At 54.2% G+C, this 21969-nt stretch overlaps 1 protein-coding gene across 2 annotated transcripts; it reads left to right on the top strand.

The window, feature by feature from the left end:
* Positions 1–845: 845 nt before the first annotated feature.
* Positions 846–21379, top strand: CYP26B1 (cytochrome P450 family 26 subfamily B member 1). 2 transcript variants are annotated; one of them, XM_086611943.1, is made up of 6 exons: positions 846–1049; positions 3215–3439; positions 16559–16834; positions 17828–17983; positions 19324–19605; positions 20987–21379. In XM_086611943.1, exons 1-6 carry the CDS (start codon positions 846–848, stop codon positions 21377–21379), a joined length of 1536 nt encoding a protein of 511 aa, XP_086468069.1. The 2 variants fall into 2 exon arrangements, with proteins under 2 accessions (XP_086468069.1, XP_086468070.1); XM_086611944.1 differs by lacking the exon at positions 3215–3439.
* Positions 21380–21969: the final 590 nt, after the last annotated feature.

The raw sequence follows: 21969 nt of genomic DNA, 5'->3' as shown, positions 1-21969 counted from the left end.
GCCTCCTGCCTTCCCGCTGCTGGGGCAGGTCTGGGGCTCACAAATGACCGGCGTATAGATACAGAGATATTTATAGGGATATATATTTATTGAGAGAGGGAGATAAACCGATCCGTCTCGCTCTGTGTGTGTAGATACATATATATAGCTATTTAATTCTTCCATCTCTCCAGGTCGTGGCTGAATTATTTTATGATTTTTTATTATTTTTTTTTAAATCTCGCTCCTTTTTTTTTTTTTTTCCTTTCATTTCCACCCCCCCTCCCCCCCCCCCCCCCCCCCTTCTGATGTGTGTGGCTTTGCCTTGAAAGCGAGCGAGAGTCAGAGCATCTGCACTTGGACTTTTTGGGGTCTTTTTTTTTCTTTTCACTCCGGGATTTTTTTTTTCTTTTTTTTTATCCTAGAGTTTTTGGCTACTCAGTTACCCCCATCCCCTTCTTTTGGGGTCTCTCTTGTTTGTGTTTTTTTTCCCCCCTTCTCTTTTTGTCTTGTGTGGTGGTTTGAGGGTTTTTTTTTTTCGCCTGTGTCACTCTGTCAAGTTTATTCCAAACAAGAACAAAGTTTGCAGAGAGGGACAGAGGAGAAACTGCTTGTGCCCCCCCCCCCCCCAATTTTTTTTTTCTTCCCCCCCCGCTCCCCCGCTCTTTTTGCCTGTTGCTTTTCTAACCTGCCAGCGGAGAGGGGGGCGAGCCCGGTCCCCCCCCCCAGGACCCCCCAGGCAGCCCTCAGCGTGCGCTCCACGATCGCCCGTCTCTCCGTGCGTGCGTGTGTGCGGGGTGCGAGTGTGTGGTGCCTGTCAAGGGGCTGTTTCTCTCCCCACCCTCCTCCTCCTCCTTCTTCCAAATATGCTTTTTGCAAGTTTTGATCTCGTCTCGGCACTGGCTACCCTCGCCGCGTGCCTGGTGTCGCTGACTTTGCTGCTGGCCGTGTCCCAACAGCTGTGGCAGCTCCGCTGGGCCGCCACCCGCGACAAAACCTGCAAGCTCCCAATCCCCAAAGGCTCTATGGGATTCCCTTTAATCGGAGAAACCTTCCACTGGCTCCTGCAGGTAAGGAGGATTCCCTGCCTTTCCTTTCCGTCTCTGGAAGGTGGGCTGGGACCGGGTGCTTTTTTTTTTTAAGGGCTTTTTTTTTTTTAAATTTTTTTTTTCTTCTCCTTTCGATTGCATCATGCGGGTCGCCGGCGAGCTGGGGAGGTAGCTGGGGTCGGGGGCTGGTGGCAGTTTGGGAGTGGGGAGAGGGGCGGAACCGGAGGGAGCCTGGCCCGGCTGGGATCGCTCCGGAGCGGCCGCCGCGCTGCGCTCCCCGCCGGGCACTGCGGGATTCCCCCGGCGGGAGCTGCTGGGTGCCGGGGAGGGAGGCTCGGGGTCTCCCCCGTGCTGCCAAAAATCTTCTTTTCCTCCCCTTCCCAGCCTAAATCCTTGGGGGAAAGAAAGAAAAAAAAAAAAAAAAAGAATAAAGCCGGGGTGGGAGGTAGCCCCAGGGCGCGCCGCCGCTCCGGGGCGGGGGTGGATGTCGTGTCCCCCCCGGGTCGTGTCCCCCCGCTCGGCACCCTCACGTCTATGCAATGGGGGTCCCCCCCGTCCCTTCCCGTCCCATCTCCCTTCCCAGGGTTGCTCCAGTCGAGTTCGCAACCCGCCCAGCTCGGGTCCGGTCTTGGGGGAAGCCCGCGGAGGTAATCGGTAGATTAACCCGGGATTAACCTCGGTAAATGCCGAACAGCGGCGGGCGGAGCGGGATCCCCTCGGACCGCGTTGCGGGAGGGTGATTGCCAAAAAACAGAGGAAAAAAAATTATTAAAAAAAAAAAAAAAAAGAGGCAGGAGGCGGCCGAGGGGTGCCCCGCTCCGTGGGGAGCCGCGGGCCGGGCTGGGGGCACCTCGGGGGGCTCGCAGCATCCCAGGAGGGATTCGAGGAAAATTAGCCCGAGGGTTTCCCTCTCCCTCCTCCCCGGGCGAAATAAAAATAATAATAAGCAAACGGGAGCCTAGTGAGGATGCTCCCGCCAGCGAAGGTCGCGTTTCATTGACGGGACCGCCGAGGGGACGGCAGAGCCGGCGGCAGGGCAGGGCAGCCCGGTCCCGGCTGCGAGGGCTGCGGCGTTCCCCGGTCCGCCCCCCCCTCCCCCCCTCCCTCCATCCGCCGCCGGGGAAGCCCCGACGTGGGAGCCCGGCGCGGCGGCTCCGCTCCCCGGCCGGCCTCCTCCCCGCCAGCGGCGCCGAAGGGGTTAACCGCACGCTCTCAATAGGGCTTTATTTTTTAAAGAAATTTATCAGATTTTTACAGGGGGACCAGAAAAGGGTTCTCACTTTTCCACAGGCTCCGTCCAAACAGAGTCCAGGGCTAAAAATACAAAATTTTGTATAAATTGGACTCCATTCGAAACTTCTCCCACATAAAGGTCCTCTTTGTGCTGCCCTGGAAATGGTGTACAAATAACTCTTTATTAATGCCACAAAAAGGACTTTAATTATATTTACGCAGATCAAGAAACAGGGTCACCTGAACATCTGAAATTCACAACCGCGCTTTTGTTTCAAAATAAACACACGCACTCACAGCCCAGCGCGGAGCTGCGGCGCTGAAACTATTCTCCTTGCTTGGAATGGTGTTTTTTTTTTTTTTTTTGGGGGGGACACCCCCCTACACACACCTCCCTGCGGCTCCATCCGCCTCCTCGCCGACAAAAACCCCCGGAGCATGTGGGAAAGTTATTAAACCCTCTCAAATCTGGAGATTTACTTCAGGCAAATCGCAGCCTTTCGAGTAAATTCAGCCTGAGCGAAAGACGAAAAAGAAAGAAGGGGGGGGGGGTGGTGGGGGAAGGTTAAAAAGTGCCAGGGGAGGTAAAGGTAGAGGAGGAGGAGAGGGAAGGGGGGCGGAAGGCACTGACCCTCGCCGGGGCGGCGGGAGAAGCGGGCGCGCCGCGGGCAGCGCCGGGCGCCCCGTCGAAGGGAGCGGGGCTGTGCGCGGGTGGGATTTCGGGGTTCCCCCGCTCTCCCCCATTTCTCCCCCCCTCCCCACTCCACCCGGGTTGCCCCTAGAACTGTAAGCGCGACGACTCTCCCCTTCCACCCCCCCCCCCCAAAAAAAAAAAAAGATGCTCCCCGCTGCGCCGTGGGGATCCCGGCTGCGCGGGGGTGCAGAAGCCATGCAGTAAAATCCCCCCCACCTCCTTCCCATTTTTTTGCCCTCCCTCCTTCCCCCTTCCGCAGGGCTCCTGCTTCCAGTCTTCCCGGCGGGAGAAGTACGGGAACGTTTTCAAGACGCACTTGCTGGGGCGGCCGCTGGTGCGGGTGACGGGGGCGGAAAACGTGCGGAAGATCTTGATGGGGGAGCACCAGCTGGTGAGCACGGAGTGGCCGCGCAGCACCCGCATGCTGCTGGGGCCCAACACCGTCGCCAACTCCATCGGCGACATCCACCGCCACAAGCGCAAGGTGAGGGTCCCACGCGAGACGGGGCGGGGCGGGGGGGGGGGGGGCGGAGGGGCGCCCGCGGGGCTGGGGGGACCCCCTTTTCTCCTCTTCTTCCTCTGCTCTCGCCCTCCTCTCCTTCTCCCCGCTTCCTTTCCCCGCGGACCCTCCGTGCGGGGGAGGTCCCGCGTGGGCGCCCCCCCTGCTCCGTGTCCGCGCTCGGTGCCTTTGAGGAATTTAAAAGGGCGATGGGGGGGGGGGGGTGGAGGGGGGTGGCGGGCGGTCACCCGCGGGGTTTCGTCGCAGTTTGCTGCCGAGGAGGGAGGTGCTGCCCCCTCTCCCCCCGCCATCAGCACCCCGCCAGCACAACCTCCCCTCCTCCCGCAACCGGGGACACGCGTGGCGGGAGCTGCCGAGAGCGGAGCGGCGAGCGCGGGCCCGGAGGGCTCTTAAAAGGGCGATGCGGCCGGCGGGCAGCGGGAGGGCGGGGGGTGGAGGGGGCTCCCCCATTTCCAGGCTCCGCCGAGAGGTGTTTTGGGGAGACCCCGGGGGGTGTGTGCCTGCTGCGGGTCGTAGGGGGGATTCTTATGGTGTTGAGCGTTGCGTTGGATTTCAGGGAAATCGGGATGTTGCTGGGGGTCCCGGGGTGAAGCGCGGTGGGGTGACTGAGTTGGCTGGGGGGAAACTGAGAGCCTCGTGGGGCCTTGCCTTGCCCCACCCTGCCTCGGTGATCCGGGGGTGAGACCTTCCTTACAGGCCCCAAGGCAGGGGGGTAGCACAGGGCAGCCTGGTTTCAGGGGGCGTTGAGCCCAAGCAGATGTGGGAGATGGTCCTTATGTCCCCCCTATCAGCAAATGTGGTGTCAGAGGTGACAGCCTGCGCAGACTGGCGTGGTGGCATGCATGATGGCTTTTGTATCCCGGCCTCCACAGAACAGGCTCTTTCCCAGCTGGGTGGGGGCAGGCAGCGGATTTGGGGTGAAGGCACTATGTCTCCTCCCCTCTGCGATGCGGAGACAGCATCACTGGCAAGAGCCAGCGTGGCACCCAGTGCCAAGAGACTGTCCCAGTCCCTGCCCTGAGGCGAGGTCCGCTTTCCTCTCGGTGCTCTAGCAAGATTCCCTATTTTGCTGTATATATTTCTATAAAATCCTTGCTGAACCCAATCCCTCGCTTTTTTCTCCTGGGGGAGAAAAAACACCCACCCCATGACACCCATTAGTCACATTTCTTAACGCACTGGCGGCCGGGACTCAAGCGAGACCACAAGAAAGGCCGTGCCAATTCCTACCCGGGATAATTTAAGGCAGGAGAGGTGCAGGGAATCTCCTATTAAGGGAGGATTAAGTGACAACACCAGTGATTTGAAGGTGCCTCTTCACTCCTTTGCCACTTCTTTTATCTTCTGCACGGCAAGATCTTTTTTTTTTTTGCTACTGAAAACTGGGTAACTGAAGGCCTTTGGTTGCGATCGCCTTGGTCAAACTGCGGAATTCAGAGCTCAGGAACAGACGCTGGGGGAGGCGAGGGGAGCGTGGGTTATGGGAGCAAGGTCATGGAAAAGGGAGACCTGACCTCTGTGTTATCCTGATGGACTTGTAATTGGTACCACAGCTCAGATGGGGAGTGCTGGCACCAGCGAGGAGCAATACTGGCAGCACAGAAAGGGAAAAGCCTCTCTCCCTCACTATTCACACCTGATATTCTCACTTCTGTGTTTTTACCTGTTGGAAAATATGTATCCCACCCTAAACTATGAATCCCAATGCTTTTGGATTTTTCTCAGCCCAAAGTCTAGCCTGGATCTCCATTCTCCTCCTCAAAACCCTTTTGCCTTCCCAATTTTTGGCATCATGCATGATCCCAAGCTGGCAAGGATCCTGATTCCTCCTTAAGGGATGGCTAAAGCCTCCTGAGAACAGGTACTCCAGCCAAACGCTGTCTCGGGATGCCCCTTGCCAGCCGTGCCTGCTCCTGCCTGCACCCCTTGCCTCTGCTTTGAGCTCCGGCGTACCCGAGAGCGAACACTTTCCCCGTATCAGCAGCACAGGGGATGCCACAGTATTTAGCTAATTATTTTTGAAGCGTTCTCTTTCAGCGGCGCAGGGTTGGGCACACTGGGCTCCACTGGTTCCCTTCCCTTTGAAAACAGGAGGTTACTCTGGTTCCTTCACTTGGTGTCCTCTGAATTCCTGTTCTTGTGGGGCTGAGCATCTCATGCATCACACACCCTTGGGTGCTTCCTGAGCCGCCTTATCCCCTGCGCAAACCACCCCTCGCCCTGCACCGAGTGAGCTGCACACCAGGAGATAAGGCAAACCTGCTTCTAAGGGGAAGAAAATAGATCGTTTTGTTCTTGGCGAGATTGTGATGACCGGATTAAAGCTTTTTCCAGGCCAGGTGCCTTCTACTGGCAGAAATGGACGGCGTCTTTTGAAGCCCTGAGCCTTTGTTGCTGTTGAATGGTGTTGACTTTTAACTCTCCCCATCCTGCTGCTCGGACTGATAGAGGTCCGAGGTGAAAGCACTTATATTTAAGATATAAGCTCGCTCCTTCTAGGTAGAAGTTTTCCCATTAGGTACCCAGTCTGTGGCTTCCTCTCGACCCGCCCGGGAACCGAGCAATGAACATGTTGGCAGAAGACCATGTTTTTCATAGCCTTCGCCAACTTCCGTAGTAAGGACGCTGGCGTTAATAGAAAAGAGAATCAAAGTGATCTGAAAGCTCTGTGTGGAAGAACAGTAGTATTTCCTGGGAAAACTTTCAGGTTGTTAATAATGAAGTTTACAGCATTACAGGGCTTTCTGGAGCAGTAGCTCCATCCACCTCTCAAAATCTTGTTTTTCACCTCATCTCTGAGCTTGAGCCTTCACTCGCTCTCGAGAGGTTTCTCCTTCTCTGGTCTTGCCAGAATTTGTACATGAGGTGTAATTTTTCATGAGGCTGCTTGTGGTGTAGGGTGCTAGTCAACATGAGGAAAGGTGGAAACCCCAGGTGCTCACCCTCTGCTGCGACTTGAACCTTTGGGGTCATCTACAGGGGGCTAAAAGAAAGCTGGAGAGGGACTTTTAACAAGGGTGTGTAGTGATAGGACACGGGGCAATGACTTTAAACTGAAAGAGAGGAGATTTTGATTAGATGTACAGAAGAAATTTTTTACATTGAGGGTGATGAGGCACTGGCACAGGTTGCCCAGAGAAGTTGTGGCTGCCCCATCCCTGGAAGTGTTCAAGGCCAGGTTGGATGAGGCTTTGAGCAACGTGATGTCATGGAAGGTGTCCCTGCCCATGGCAGGGGGGTTGAGTTAGATGATCTTGAAGTTCCCTTCCAACCCAAACCATTCTATAATTCTATGATTCTATGATCTCTGGCTCTTGTTCCACCAACCCTCACATGGTCACCACCTGCTATAAGTCCTTGTCTTCTTTCTAAAAGCCAGTGGAGTTGCACATATTTGCAGCAGCACCAACAGATACTCCTTCATCATTCCCTGGCAATCAAGCCGTGGTCTCCTCTTGGTGGGACAGGTTGCCACTGAGATGTGAAGACAAGCTCTAGCAAAGAGCCTTAAACCCAACATGTTCTTGCATGATGTTTCTGGTAGCTTGCCACTGAAATTGGCTGTTTTGCTGGCCACGTGTCATGAAGCTTTCCAAAGAGTCTTAGTTCTTCGTTGTAACTTCAGGATCAGCAAATTGCAGCTGTTGCTCCTGGCTCTGCAGTAGGACACTCTGCCCATGATGGTGATGGGGTCGAAGCTGGGTTGGACAACTCAGTCTCTGGAGGTCTTCTCTCAGGTTCCCCTATCTCAGCTTCTCCTTGAGATCTTGCATGGATTCAATATCCCCTTCCAGAGGCTTTAATCCCATAGATGTTGATAAAGGACTCTGAGATACACATGTGAAAGGTGCTCAGGAGGAACAAAGCCATTTTATTAACACGCCGGTGGCTATGGCAGCTTTCTGCTTTCTCATCCTGTATTTATTAAACCGCCCCTGCAGGAAGCTGCCGGCGTTAATATAAATTGGAGAAAACTTCCCCCTTTTGGGAAATGAACCCTCCAGTTATTAGAGAGGGATGATCTCTGGGTATAAAGTCAACTTTGCCGACCGATGTGACAGCTTGTGGGGTGGGATGGAAGGTGAGAGCAGGGCTGGGAGCAGGGCTCGCCTGCCTCAGGGGTATGGCTTTATTGCAGATGTCATCCGCATTGGCTCTGTCCTTGGCCTGAGATGAAGTTGGTCGATAAGAACAGCTTAGAAGTAGTAAACAAAAGCAACTCAAAACTCCTCAGCCTCCCTCCTGAGATCAGTATCTACTGAGAGGCTGTTACCGTCGTTGGGTCACGGGGTTTATGTTGGGCCACCCGCGCTGCAGCGAAGGCAACTTTCTCCTCCACGGTGGCATTTTGGCCTCTAAAATCACCCTGTAGGTCCCTGGCAGGACCTCTGGCTGAGTGTGGGCATGTCTTTGCTCTGGCTTTTTGGCAGATCTCTGCCTCTCTCCATCGTGTGAAGGGTGCGTATCATCCCTCGGGGTCAGCTGTGACACGTCGCAATGGAGGGCACCTCCTGCTCTCCTACAGTAGCTCATGGGACGGGGTGGCCAGGGACAGTGCCTGGCTGAGGGTGCTCCTGGCTCCACGCTTCTGGCTCCGGTCCTCTCTCCAACCTGCTCTCGTTTCGGTGGCACAGCCGCGCCACCTGTGCCATCCCCTGTCCCAGCCTGGCTCTTCCCTCAATCCTTTTCACATTTCTCCCATGATCTGTCCCCGTAGACACCCTCAGTTCCCATTCCTACCCATGAGCCCCCCTTTATACCTGTGAAATCGGTGTGGTCACTCAAGATTTACAGTGTTTGTCTTTTGGAAGTGCCCATCCCCAGGACAGTAGGAGCTGTATCGGAGGCAAAGCAAATCTGCTCTTGGGCACGGTGATGGTGTGTTTGGTTTTATGGGATGTAAGGCCGGCGGGAAGCTAAAGCTCAGCAAACAGAGAGGGAGGCACTCCAGCACCTCAGTGGAGAAGGAAATGGGAATTGGAAATGGCCAGGACGCACAGCCCTTAGGTTTTAGGTCGAGCCTGAGCAGCGCCTGAGGCCAGGAAGGAGTTTTCTCTGTGCAGGATACGCGCTGCCGGCATGGCTGCATTCCGGTGCAAGGGTAAGGTGGGACTCAGACTTTCCTCGGAAGCATCCAGCCTTGGCAGGAGAATGCCGGACTCGCCGGGCCCGTGCTCCGTTCCAGCATAGTAATCCCAAAATAGGCACGGCTGGCTTAAAAAAGGAAAAGAAAGAATAAAACAAAAAGCAGTCCGTGCACTGGGTAGACATCGTAGACCCGGAGACTGGAGGAGGAAGCAGACAGTGGGGCAGAGGGACGGCCTGGTTTGTCTCACTGTCCAAAACTACATCATTCATTAACACACCACAATTAATGTTCTGCCTCGGAGGCATACAAGTGTTGAGCTTATTAGCACCAAGTAGAAAGGTCTGAGGCTTTAATATAGTTTGCAAGAGGATTAAGAACACAAAAGGGGCCATAAATTTACAACCAAATATAAACCAGCTGCTGTGGGCTGGACTGGGGGGTGGAGGGAGGGAAGGAGGGAGATGGGGGAGAGGGGCGGGAGGAGGGAGGAGGGATGGGAGACGGCGGGAACATACCTTTCACCCTACACAAAAAAAACCCTGACCCGAGTTAAAGGCATTTTTTTAGGGGGTTGGTTTGTATTTTTTTGGTGTTTTCCGCCATCCTCCTCCCCATGAATTGTAAATCCCGCGGCAGAAAAGAAACCATCCCCTTCGATCAGAGCCCCCGCCAAAAGCCTATCAGTCAGCTCAAGCTGGCTGGATTCCAGCTGCCATCGGCTGGCCCGGCTCCAGCCCCTGCTCGCTGTGTCCATGCCAGGCTGCTGCCCTGTGAGCTTTAACCCGTGGGCAAAAGCCACCAGCGCCAGAGAAAAGGCTTTCATTGATGGAGGAGGGCTCCCGCTCGCGGTCTGGGGGAAGAATTTGTCGGCTAGGTTGGCTCATTGACTTTAGACCAAGTAGTGCTGTCATCTACAGCGGTGTAAATCCAGAGTAATTCCCATGGATTAAAAAAAAAAGCAAAGCGCCAGCGCTCCTGGCCAAAAGGCAAATTTCGTGGCATTTTCATAGCACCTTCCACCCCGAAATGCCCAGCGAGCTCAGACGTGGCTTTGGGAAGCTGCGCCGTGTCGGAGCATGGTTACAGGCCGGGAGCTGTACAGATACCCTGCGAGCTGGACCTCTCTGGTGTAGACTGCTCTGCCTTTCTGTGCTATCCAGCGTGGAAGCTGTTGGGTGTCCTGTGAAGCATGGAGAAGGTGAAGCCCCGTCCTCGGGCTGTGGTGCTCTACAAGCGATGGAACGGCAATCGGCAGCCCAGAGCTCTGCATGAGTCTGGGCTCCACTTTAGAGCGTGAATGGGGGATGCCAGGAGCTATTTCTGGAGCTGAGAGAGAGCTTTTCAGACTCAGGATCCATCCTACGCTGTCTTGGTGTAGCTTTGGTTTTCTACTGCGTCCTACTCTGTCCTTCCAAGCAGCTCGAGCATCCTGCTGAGTTGTGGTTCCTAATATTCTGCTCATCCCTCTGGGGACTGAGTGCTTTGTTTCACATTGATGATGCTCTGCATTACTTCTCAGGTGGCACTTTGGCCGCTAAATATCTCTCTCCATCAGCCGGCTTGCTCCTAAACTTTCTTCTCCTTAATTTTGAAGGATGGCCTTGGGTCATCTCATCCCTTGTCATCTCCTCCCTGAGCTTAGTTTAAAGCTCAGAAGAGGCCTCTGACAGTCGGCAGGAGCTCACGAGTTCAAAAGTAGGGGCATCTGCACTGTCAAATGTGTGCTCATCCCCTGACGGTGCACAGAGCTCTTAAAAGACCTCGCTCAGGATTTCGGTGGCAGAGCTGCTGGAGGAAGCACTTGTCCAAGCGTCTTCCCCCATTTCTGCCAAAAGACGACGCATGCTCAGAAAGGTGTATTTATTCCACCTTTGGGATGGAGCGGGCTGCATTGCGAGGCAAGAATTTCCCTCTTATCCCCTCTGTCAGCCCAGCTGCTCCCCGTGGAGCACTTGGCAGGACCGAGGTCGAAGCTCTCCCATGGAAGAGCACCTGAGGCTCGTTCCTTTGCCAAGTCTGGCTTTGTCTCTAGGAGAGTCCATGCTCTGGGTTACTTGAATGCGTGGGGTCTCTTTCCTTTGGTCCCCTGCTCTGTGCTCCAGGAAGATGCAGGAGGTCACAAAAAAGGCGACTTTTCTAATATTTCTCCTCCACTGGCTCTGCGGTGGTGGACAGGGCACTATCCCAGCTGCCTGGGCAAGATGCTATCCTCCTCTTTAGCTTTGGGTAAACTCTCATCTCCATGTCACAGGTCTGGGATTTAGTATGTGGTCCAAAACTGAACGGATTAGCCCATCCCAGCTCGACCCGACCATCTTGATGCTGGTGAATGGCTGCTCTGACCATGCAGCCGCATGCCTGGTGGATTTGTAGGATGCTCTTCCTCCACGGCTCCAGCCAAAGACACCAGCCACAGGTGCTTGCCCCGTTGGACCTCTTCTTCACCACCTGATCCCACCTTTCTAACCGAGACCCTTCTGGCTGGACACAGCTCCAGTTTCTTTGCCTCGCTATCTGTTGATGCGGTATCTTTTTTCCCTTTCCCTCCCCGTGTTTGAATCCCTCCTTGCAGAGCAGTGACAATGCATAAGGTGGGTTTTCCTCTCCTCAAATGCACTGGATCCTAGTGAATAAATGGGATGGAGGGCGCCTGGAGCAGCACTTTGGAGGTGGTGTAGACACACAGATGCTGAAGAACCACAGCATGTTTAGGTATCCCCACAAGTGAGTTGAGAAGCCGAAATTGCTGATCGTAGCTGGTCGCCTTTTGCTGGTGATAGCGGTGGGTTTTTTTGAGACATGAGGCAGTTTTGCCAAGGGGGTGCTGATGCAGATGTAGGGTGTCCTGCTCGGTCCTTGTCCTCCCCTCCCAGCCCGTGCATCACAGCCCCTTTAACCTGGGAGCCTGTTGAAGGGTTCCGGATCAAAAGCAGAATCTCCCATGCCGTGTGGAGGGCTTGTAGGAAAGATGCTCAGACATGAAGACGTTTGCACCATGGGGAAATGGGGCACTTGGATTCATTTTTATTAGGAAGTCGAGTGGAAATATGAAACGCTAGAGTTTCTCCCAACCCTAGATGTTTAAAAAAAAAGTTAAAATGTTAGGGGGTATGGGCAATGCTGAAAGGTGCCTGATCATCGTAACATGGCCCAAGGATGCTGAGATGATCTTTATGGTTTTTTTTCCAGCACATTTCTTTGAGAATCATTCGAATTGCAGTGAAACTGCCTTTTGCAAAGGCACTCCGTTTCTTTTCTTCGGCTGGGCCGAGTCTGGAGACTCCAGCTCCTGTAACCAGACTCCCTTTGGAAACAGGTCGCAGTGTTCATGGGGCTCTTGCCTTTCTCCCTGGGTGAGCCCGCTGCCTTTGGCTCCCCTCAGACACCCCCACCTCTCGCCGGCACCCTGGGTGCGGTGCAGTCCTCGGATGGGCAAACCCAGCGGTGCTCATTTTGGGTGATCGGGAGCTGAAACTCTTGGCTTTTCCCTCTTGTTGGATCTGGATTCCTCCCATGATGGAGCATGGCAGGAGACCGTGGAGTGGTCGCATGCTCCAATTTTTTCCAGTTTTCCAGTGTTTTCCAGTTAGAGCATGAGGAGAAAGGCATCAGCTCTTTGCTATGTGCCTGTGAAAGGCAAAGCCCTTTAAAAACAGCTGGCAGAGTGTCAGGGTAGCAGTGGGGTTTTGCGGAGGTCCTCTCCTCTTTGCGATGCCTCGCATAGTCTTTACAACTTCTTTTGCTGTGTTTTCACTTCGCTTGTGCTCCTGATGCCAGGGCAGCCTCTTGCCCATGAGCCTTCTCATCCCACTCCAAAAATATCAGGCTTTACAAGCCCACTGGAGCATGGCAGCGGGCTCCACAGCTGGCAGCCCCGTGGCTGATGCCAGAGAGAGGCAGACATCCGTTATAACGTGGCGACGGGAGAGGGTTGGGACAAACACCACCTGACCTTTGAAACGTAGGGAGAAATAGTATGTCTCCAGGTTGAGACACTGCTTTGGATGCTTCCCGATACGTCCCGCTGGCCAAGTCGCTGGTCGGTGCCAAATTGGTCCAAGAAAACATCTCCACACTAATCGTGCCTTTGTTTGGTGGGGCCAGCGGCTTCGGCTGGTGCGGGCTGGATGAGATGCAGGTGGCTGATCCCAAGGCATAAGTTTTCCTTCTGGAGGGGAGGAAGGAAAAACTCTCTTCCCTCTTTGCCGTGCTGATGTGCCGGATGGGAGCACGGGAGACCGTGGTCAGCAAAAGGCAGGGGCTGAAGCTTGTGCTTGGCATGGGGAGGCTTGCCCAGCACCAAGGATGGGTGACGCAATGAAAAGCATCATCCCTGCTGACTCCTCTCCACCCCAGCCACGGAATGAAGCCTTTGCTATGCATGAAAACGCTGTGGGTTGAAGTTCAGGGCACTTTACTTGAATGTCTTCTCCTCTTTGATACGGTTTAAGGACGGGGCTGGGGTGTTCTCCATCAGGGGCTGCATCAGTTTGGTGTCACACGGAGCTGGACCTCTCCAGGACATCCTGGAGCTGAGGCACTGGGAAGGAATTTTCTGCCTTAGGAAAACCATAAATCTTTAAATATCCTTTTTCCACTCCAAGACCGATTCGGAAGTTTCCAGCCCGGCTCGCTGGGTGGTGGTGGCATCTCCCTTGGCGTGGAGTGAGCATGTGTGTGTGTAAATGAATGCCTCCAGACAGAGCACATCTCCAGACTTGGCTCTTTTGGGACGTATCAAAATGTGAAGAAAAAAAAGGGGGCCTCTTTTCAGCATCCCTGAAAAGTCCCGGCTGCTGTCCCGGCACTGCCGCTGAGGCCATGCGGCCGGACCCCCGCCATGGCCGGGCTATTGCGTCTCGGGGTTAGCGAAGCCGAGCATCCCCTTAGAGCTGATTTTACCTCTTGGCAGCCCGGGAGCAACTTTTTTTGCACCGATGCTCCTTGGCTTTGCCAGTTCTTGCTCCAGTGAGAGGCCTGGGTGTTCAGCTCGGCTTCACTAGAGGGCGCAGGAATTTTAGCCTAGAAGTGCGCGCAAGGAAAGTTGGCCGCCTTTTCATCCTTTTTAATCAACTGGAAAGACGCAGGGTTGAACTGGAGGTGACTGGAAGGGGATCCAGACTTGTGTCTGGCTAGGGAAGGATCCGCTGACATCTGGGATTAGGCAGCGTGGAGTGCAGCGGCGGCGAGTGGACGGGATGTTGGAACGAGCCAGCGGTGTGGCCGGGGCTGGCGACGTCAGTCAACCCCATGGCTGGGAGCTGCAGGCTCCGGCAGATGTGGGGTGCAGCTGCATGGGGCTGGAGGAGCCTGATAGCGAAAGGACAATGCAAAAAAGAGCAAAAAAAGAAAAAAATGCTCCCCTCAACCCCTCATTGCTAAATGCTCCCCCTTTATCAGGCTGGGCAGGTGCAACATTGACATCCATATGGGCTCAGTCTTCTTTTCCCGAAGGTCCCCTCCTCTGCGCCTTCGCTGCACGTCACTCCTTGGGATGGCATTCTCTTCTTCGGAGCCCGGCGGGATCCGTGAGGTGCAGGTCCGGCCCCAGGCTGGTTCTCTGCACCACCGCAGCGGTTTTGCCCAGCAGCACCGGAGGCATTTCTTTGGGCTGCTGTACTTTTTGCAGCATGCAAGGGGGTCCCTGAGCACTTTTTGCCTGTGGAAGGTGCTGGGGGAGGACGGAGTTTGCCGCAGGTCGGGAGCCCCAGGGGCCACCTCTGTTGGGCTGGTGGCTCCCAGCTCGGCTGCAGCCTTGGCACTCCATAAGCAGACGTGTCCCTGCGTTGGCTCTTCTTTCACCTGAGGAAACTGAGTCACAGGAGGCATTTGGGGAGAGCAGGGTGATTTACTGAGTGTCCTTATCCCAAACTCCGCAGCGTGGATGAAGGGCAGACGCCAGCCGGATGGGCAGCCCCACTCAGGAGCTCCCGTCCCGTCTCCATGGGGCAGCTTGTGGCTGCCAGCTCTCCTCCAGCCAGCACTGCTGGAGCCTGGTGTCCTGCTCCCAGCTGGCCCTTTCCCAGCTCCCTTCCTGCCCTCCCCAGGCATCCGAGGGGCTCAGCTTTAGCACCTCCAGCTTTCTTCCCCGAGCAGTTGCTTTTTCACCCGCTCCCGCCGGCAGCTCTACCTAAGCAAGCACCTCTGCCCTTCCCGGGCTTAAAAACAGCTCGTGAAGTCCAGCGCGGCGGTAGAAAGCAGCAGCCACACCGCCTGCGCCCCGGCCGCGATCTCGCTGCCCCACTGCTCATTCATTCCTTCCTCCACTGCCTTCATTCACACCTCCGCTCCGCATAGCCATCTGGGGTCAGCTGTCTGTCTGCAGGCGGATCCGTCCGGCGATCTGCTTGTGTTTTCTTCCCCACCTCTCCTACTGTCCCTTTGCCTGCTGCTATTTCCACAGGGAGCCTCCCAGCTCTGCCCCACCACTGTGTCAAGTTTTACTCAGGGCTCAGCCCGAGGACGGTGCGTTATGAAGCGGCTGTTGTCAAGAGCTCCTGCCGGGGGCTGCGAGGGGACAGAGGTGTTATTTCACCAAACAAACTCCCCACAAATGCTGCGCGTTAGCAGTGAGAGGTCGCAGCCAGGAAAATGTTACCTTTCCCTTTGAGTGCTGACTGCGGAGGAAATTCTCACGTTTACAGCTCTGGCGCTCATGGAAAGAGGGGGCGGCTTTGATTTCTCTCCTCTTCTCTGTTTGATAACTAGGCAGCCCCCCACCGTGCATTGCGTCCCACCACCACCCTGGGCAACTGGCCACCGGTGGAGGCTCCGCAGGCTCGCGGCTCCCTCCTCGGGAGCCTGTTTTAATTAATTGGATTTTCCCGGAGGCCTGGCATGTGGCAGTGCGTGCTACCCCGGCTGTGCGTGTAGGTTAATAAAAAATAAACAAACAGCACTTTTTTTTTTCTCCGTCTCCGGTGCACTCTGGGAGGGATGCGGCGGCAATGCCGAATGAAAGCGCGTGCTGTGGGCTGCGCCAGGGAGGGCCGGGGGGACATTCCGGGCATTGCCGGGCTCCATGTGCGCCGCGCGTGCTGAGTAAGGAGCCATTAGCATCAGGGACCCGGGGGGGCCCACTCGTGCGCAGTGTTTACTCGCAGAGCTTAAATTAAGACTGTCTGCTGACATCAGGGTTTTCTTGTTTTTTTTTCTTCCCATTTCCCAAGGAAACGAGCCGTGTGAGATCGCAGCCTCTGCGAACGTGCGACCCTCTCTTCCCCAAGAGCACTTGAACCCGTGTCTGAGTTTGGTCAGATATCACAGACATCTTAAATGCTTCAGAATGATTATTTTACCTAATTTTACCTTGCCCAGAGAAGTTGTGGCTGCCCCATCCCTGGAAGTGTTCAAGGCCAGGTTGGATGGGGCTTTGAGCAATGTGATCTAGTGGAAGGTGTCTCTGCCCATGGCAGGAGGGTTGAAACTAGATGATCTTTAAGGTCTCTTCCAACCCAAACTGTTCTATGATTCTATTTTTTATCTATATTAAAAAAAGGGCAGTTGATAAGCAGGAGAAACTGACGATCCCTCCCGTCGAAAGCAAAGCTTGCCTGTGTCTGCACAACCATAGTGTTAGACACTAGAGAATCCCCATGGAAGAGATGTATTAGTAGCTTCCAAATCATGAAATGAACGTAACTGAGACATGGAGCTGCGGGAAAGCTGGCTCCATCCATTCTGTCGTGCGCAGGGTGAAGCATTTCCTCCCATCTCTGGTTTGCACCGTGTTGTTTCCTGTCGTTTGTGATGGTTCTGGAGGGATGAGCCCGCGGAGGATCTGCTGGCTGATATTTCCGATATTTCTCCATTCACCCTCTTTTGGCAGCTGTTTTAGAAACTGTTGATGCTGGAGGATGAATTCTGGATGACAATGGGTCTTCTGCTAAGTGGACCTGTGATGTCTATTTTTATGGACAGAAGCTGGTTACTAGAGAAGGCAAAGAGGAGGTTGTTGAGACTGTGTAGAAATCTCTGCTCACTCTCTTTTGTAGGTTTTCTCCAAAATTTTCAGCCATGAGGCACTGGAGAGCTATCTCCCCAAGATCCAGCTGGTGATCAAAGACACCCTTCGGGCCTGGAGCAGCAACCCTGAGTCCATCAACGTCTACCATGAGACCCAGAAGCTCACCTTCCGCATGGCCATCCGTGTCCTGCTGGGCTTCCGCATCCCTGATGAGGAGCTCAATTGCCTCTTCGAGGTCTACCAGCAGTTCGTGGAGAATGTCTTCTCCTTGCCTGTGGATCTGCCCTTCAGCGGCTACAGGAGGGTAAGAGATTTGGGATGATAATACAAATTATTGGGGTTAATGAACTAATATCTACAGGTTCTTGGTGAGAGTCTTCTCACCCTCTGACCTCTAGAAGCTTGTTTTTGGGCTACAAAGTCCTATTTTGGTAGAGTGGAGAGGGAGATCTGTTCATAGGTTGTCGTAGTGCTAGGGACGGTGCGGTTCAAGGCGAGAGAGAACGTAGTCAGGATTTGCCCAGATTTAATGGGTAATTTTTCCTCACTTGTAACAGGCAGTTTTCCTGTATTTTTTTGTTTGTGGGACCCTTCTCTTGCTAATTCCCTCCTGTTCCCAAAGCAAAACAGGTCAGTGGACCCTCTAATTCTGTGAACTGTTCTCACTTTTCAGTGAACGATGCAAAACGAAAATGTAATAAAACACATAGGCAAAAATTTATTGTTTTTTTTCATGGGGAATTCTGGTAAGAGAAATTCAGGGGTTTAAAACCCATTTTTGTGATTCCCACCGCAAATTTTGTCATTGTTGTTCCACCATGTGGATGAGCCCAACCCTTGGCAGCCCCAGAGCATTTGCAGCAGCAGGTTGGCCCAGTGCAGCTGCGCTTGGGTAGGAATTGCTTTACTGAGACCAGGTGATAAGATTACTCGGGAAGCCCATTACGAGGATCCTTTTGGATGAATTGACTTTCCTTTGAGGGACAATTTTCCCAGGGAGTGCCATAGATCCCGGGGTGAGCCAGGGGCCTGTGAACTGATGCCATACTGGGGCTCCCACATCAGACCTATCATTTGCATGTAGGTGCTGATTACTCCTGCCTGTAATCTCACTCGCTTGGGGCTCGCTTCTCCTGCCAAGGGAACAAGCTTTAGCATCTTTATTCGTCTGCAATTGCAGTTGTATTCCTTACACGTGTTGTCCCGAGCATGTCTCCAGCTCCTGGGGATGCTGAGCTGGGGATGGTGGTGCTGGCGTTTGTGTCCTGCGTGGTCTGATGGCTTCCCCGCTCCACAGGGCATCCGGGCGCGCGAAACGCTGCAGAAGGGGCTGGAGAAAGCCATTCAGGAGAAACTGCAGAACACGCAGGGCAAGGACTACGCTGATGCACTGGACATCCTGATAGAGAGTGGCAAAGAGCATGGCAAGGAGCTCACCATGCAGGAACTGAAGGTAAAGATCTTCCCCATGGTCACCTTAGAATCATAGAAACATAGAATCACAGGTTTGGGTTGGAAAGGACATTAAAGATCATCTAGTTCCAGCCCCCTACCATGGGCAGAGACACCTTCCACTAGATCAGGTTGCTCGAAGCCCCATCCAACCTGGCCTTGAACACCTCCAGGGATGGGGCAGCCACAACTTCTCTGGGCAACCTGTGCCAGTGCCTCACCACCCTCAGAGGGAAGAATTTCTTCCTCAGATCTCATCTAACTTTACCCTCTTTCAGTTTAGAGCCATTGCCCCATGTCCAATCACTACATGCCCTTGTCCAAAGCCCCTCTCCAGCTTTCTTGTAGCCCCTTTAGGTACTGGAAGGCTGCTGGAAGGTCTCCCCAGAGCTTCTCTTCTCCAGGCTGAACAACTCCAACTCTCTCAGCCGGTCTTCATAGCAGAGGTGCTCCAGCCCTCGGATCGCTGTGCTGTGCTTAGGACAAGGGCTTACCGAAGAGCAAAGCATGAGCTGGTGTAGGGAGGATTTTTTCAGGGTCAGACCTGAGATGGTCAGTGAGAGCTGGAGGACCACAGCTGTTGGTAGAGTTGTTGGAGCGGCAGGTGAATCCTGGTCTGGTGGATTTTGGTGCCAAGAAGCCAGCTGCTTTCCTATGGGCCATGTTTATTTGCAGATCACACTCAGCTCTTTCTAAAAAGCATTTCCAAGGAATATCAAAAGAGCGTACACATTTGCTGAAGCTTTCAGCCTTGACCAGCTTCAGACCTTGACCCATCCAGTTTTATCACCCTCCTTTGCAGGGTGAATGAGCCCTCGGCAGGTAGTTATCTGCAGCAGAGTCGTGGCATAACTTGTCCTTCATGTGATATTAAGAGCCATCCCCAGGGTTTTTTCTCCTGCCTCTCTGGCACTCAGCATCTTCCAAGGGTCTGCGAGAAGCTCCCCATGGTGGGTGTTTAAGACCTGCACAAGGAGAGATCTTGCAGTTAGACATGACCAGGCTACAGAACTGTTGGGTGTGGGGAAACCTCTGCAGCATCACCTGAGAGGGGTAAGGAAGACATCTCTGGGGTGGGAGAGATTCTGCCCTCATTCTCCCACCAGCGGCAGCAGCCACATCCCAGCAGCTGGAGAACTTGCCCATGCAGAGGGCAAGGAGAGGAGAAATGTCCCTTCGCCCCATGATACCGCGTGCCTCGCTATGGAGGGGAAAGAAATGCCCTGCAGCAGGCTGCTACAGCCATGTGCCTGTCCCTTGACGTGCCACGGCTGCCAACCTGTCTGTCTGTCTGTCCATCCATCCCCTGTGTCTTACCCTGGCTTTGCTCTTGTCTTTCAGGACGGCACTCTGGAGCTCATCTTCGCCGCCTACGCCACCACCGCCAGCGCTAGCACCTCTCTGATCATGCAGCTCCTCAAACACCCCCGGGTCCTGGAGAAGCTACGGGAGGAATTGCGTAGCAAGGGCATCCTGCACAACGGCTGCATCTGCGAGGGCTCTCTCCGGCTCGACAACATCAGCAGCCTCCACTACCTGGACTGTGTCATCAAGGAGGTGCTTCGTCTCTTCACCCCCATCTCCGGCGGGTACCGGACAGTGCTGCAAACCTTCGAGCTGGATGTGAGTATTGGCCTCTCTCTCGGGGCTGCGGCTGCACTGTGAGCTCCACAAAATAGCCTTCTGCACCTTCTTGCAAAGATTGATTGAGTCTGGCTTAGATAGGACCTCGGGGGGGACAAATTAGGTCCTCCTGGTGATGGGAGGTGGAATGGCTCTGAATTCAGAGGATGGTGATGGGATCTGCCCCTCTACTCTGCTCTTGTGAGACCCCCGCCTTGCAGTGCTGCATTCAGCTCTGGGGTCCCCAACATCTGAAGGACATGGAGCTGTTGGAGCGGCTCCAGAGGAGGCCACGAAGATGATGCAAGGGCTGGAACACCTCTGCTATGGAGACAGGCTGAGAGAGTTGAGGCTGTTCAGCCTAGAGAAGAGAAGGCTCTGGGGAGACCTTCCAGCAGCCTTCCAGTACTTAAAGGGGCTACAAGAAAGCTGGAGAGGGACTTTTGACAAGGGCGTGTAGTGACAGGACAAGGGGCAATGGCTTTAAACTGAAAGAGGGGAGATTTCGATTAGATCTAAGAAAGACATTTATGCCCATGGCAAGGGGGCTGAAACTGCATGATCTTGAAGGTCCCTTCCAACCCAAACTGTCCTATGATTCGATGATCCGGCCCATGGCAGGGAAGGGAGGTGCTCGAGCTTGGGCTGTCAAAGAGGAGACAGGGGTAGTGCTTCAAAGAGCAACTCATGACAACTTTTGACGCCAACAACTAAACTGGGGCATGTCAAGGGGAAGGTTTACTGCAAAGGGCATCTCCGGGCTGCCCGGTGACGGGCGGATCACTCCCCGCAATGGCTGGGATTTCCTACTAGTGAAACAAAATCCTGAGACCTGGCTTGTCGCTGTAAATCCTACCAATGCAACAACTTGAGTTGGAAACTTTTAAAATAACAAGGGATGATAAATCCGCCTCATTTCTCATCGCCCAGGCCCTGAAATATGCGTTTGGTCGTGTGGGGCTGACAGGCGGTCGGATGTGAGCAAATCCATGGGATGCCCTGGGGAGGGCTGGCCAGCGTGTGGGGCATGGCACAGGCACGAGGAGAGCAGCTTCCCTTTGCCTGGCGGCAGTCGAGCACCGCGGGGTTCCTGGGAGGCAATTCCTGCCAGTGACTGCAAAGCAAATAAATAGCAACGGCTCATCCGGTGGGTCCCCGGGATAGAGGCAGGAATAAGCGGAGGATTCCCATCTCCCAGCTCTTCATGCTGCACTCTCTGGTTTTCTTTTCAATCTGCTTCACGCACGAGTAATAAACCCAAGGAAACTGGGAGGAAGCAGACGAAGCAAAATGACTTCACCTTGTTCTCCTGCTCCCTCTCGCTTTACAGTAGGATTGACTCGCTCTGGTTTTCTCTCCACCTCTTCCCTCTTCCCCACAGGGTTTCCAAATCCCCAAAGGCTGGAGCGTCATGTACAGCATCCGGGACACCCACGACACTGCCCCTGTCTTCAAGGACGTGGATGTCTTCGACCCTGACCGCTTTGGGCAGGGTCGAAGCGAAGACAAAGATGGCAGGTTCCACTACCTGCCCTTCGGAGGAGGCGTACGGACCTGTCTGGGCAAACACCTGGCCAAGCTCTTCCTCAAGGCTCTGGCCATCGAGTTGGCCAGCACCAGCCGCTTTGAGCTCGCCACCAGGACTTTCCCCAAAATCACCCTGGTGCCTGTGGTCCACCCGGTCGATGGACTCAAGGTCAAATTTTTTGGACTGGATTCCAACCAGAATGAGATCCTGACGGGGACAGATGCCATGCTGGGGGCAACGGTGTAAAGCCTATGCCGGCGGCTGGTGGCGTGAGGGATGGGCGGCCGGGGGACGAAGGGGTGGGGTGGGGACAAGGGGACGAACAGGAGGGGAGGAGAGAGGGATGAGAAGCTTCTCCATGATGCTCGCTTTGCAGAGCCTCCGAGTCAGGACTGCTTTCTCCACTGGTGAAGCTGCCAAAACGGTTTTGCTCTTCCTGCGGGATGCGGAGAAGGTTGGGGTGTTGTCGTGTGTCTCGTGTCATTCGAAAGGAGAGAGAGTTGCAAAACTCGAGACGAGCTGGGATGTCTGACCATACACAGTATCTAAATATTATAAATATATATATATATAAATATATATAAAACACTTCTGCTGCGAGGAGAAGCGCTGCGAAGGTCTGACTGTGGGGAAGGCTTTGGAAATCAGCCGGCAATAGGAGGTCTGGCGTCCCGGGACGGCTCTCGGGCAGCCTCTGATTCTTCTTTTTTTAACAGTGTTAAATTAGCTGGTGACAACAGTGTTTTGAATTTTTTTTTTCTTATTCTTTTTTTTTTGTTCATTTGTTTCTGTTTCTTTTTGTGTTTTGGGGCGTTGGAGGCTTTCGTTGGTGAGGG

The sequence above is a fragment of the Tauraco erythrolophus genome, chromosome 5, assembly GCF_009769465.1.
Source record: "Tauraco erythrolophus isolate bTauEry1 chromosome 5, bTauEry1.pri, whole genome shotgun sequence".
NCBI lineage: Eukaryota > Metazoa > Chordata > Aves > Musophagiformes > Musophagidae > Tauraco > Tauraco erythrolophus.
The sequence above is the reverse complement of the archived record's forward strand: the minus strand, read 5'-3'. Positions and strand labels throughout refer to the sequence as shown.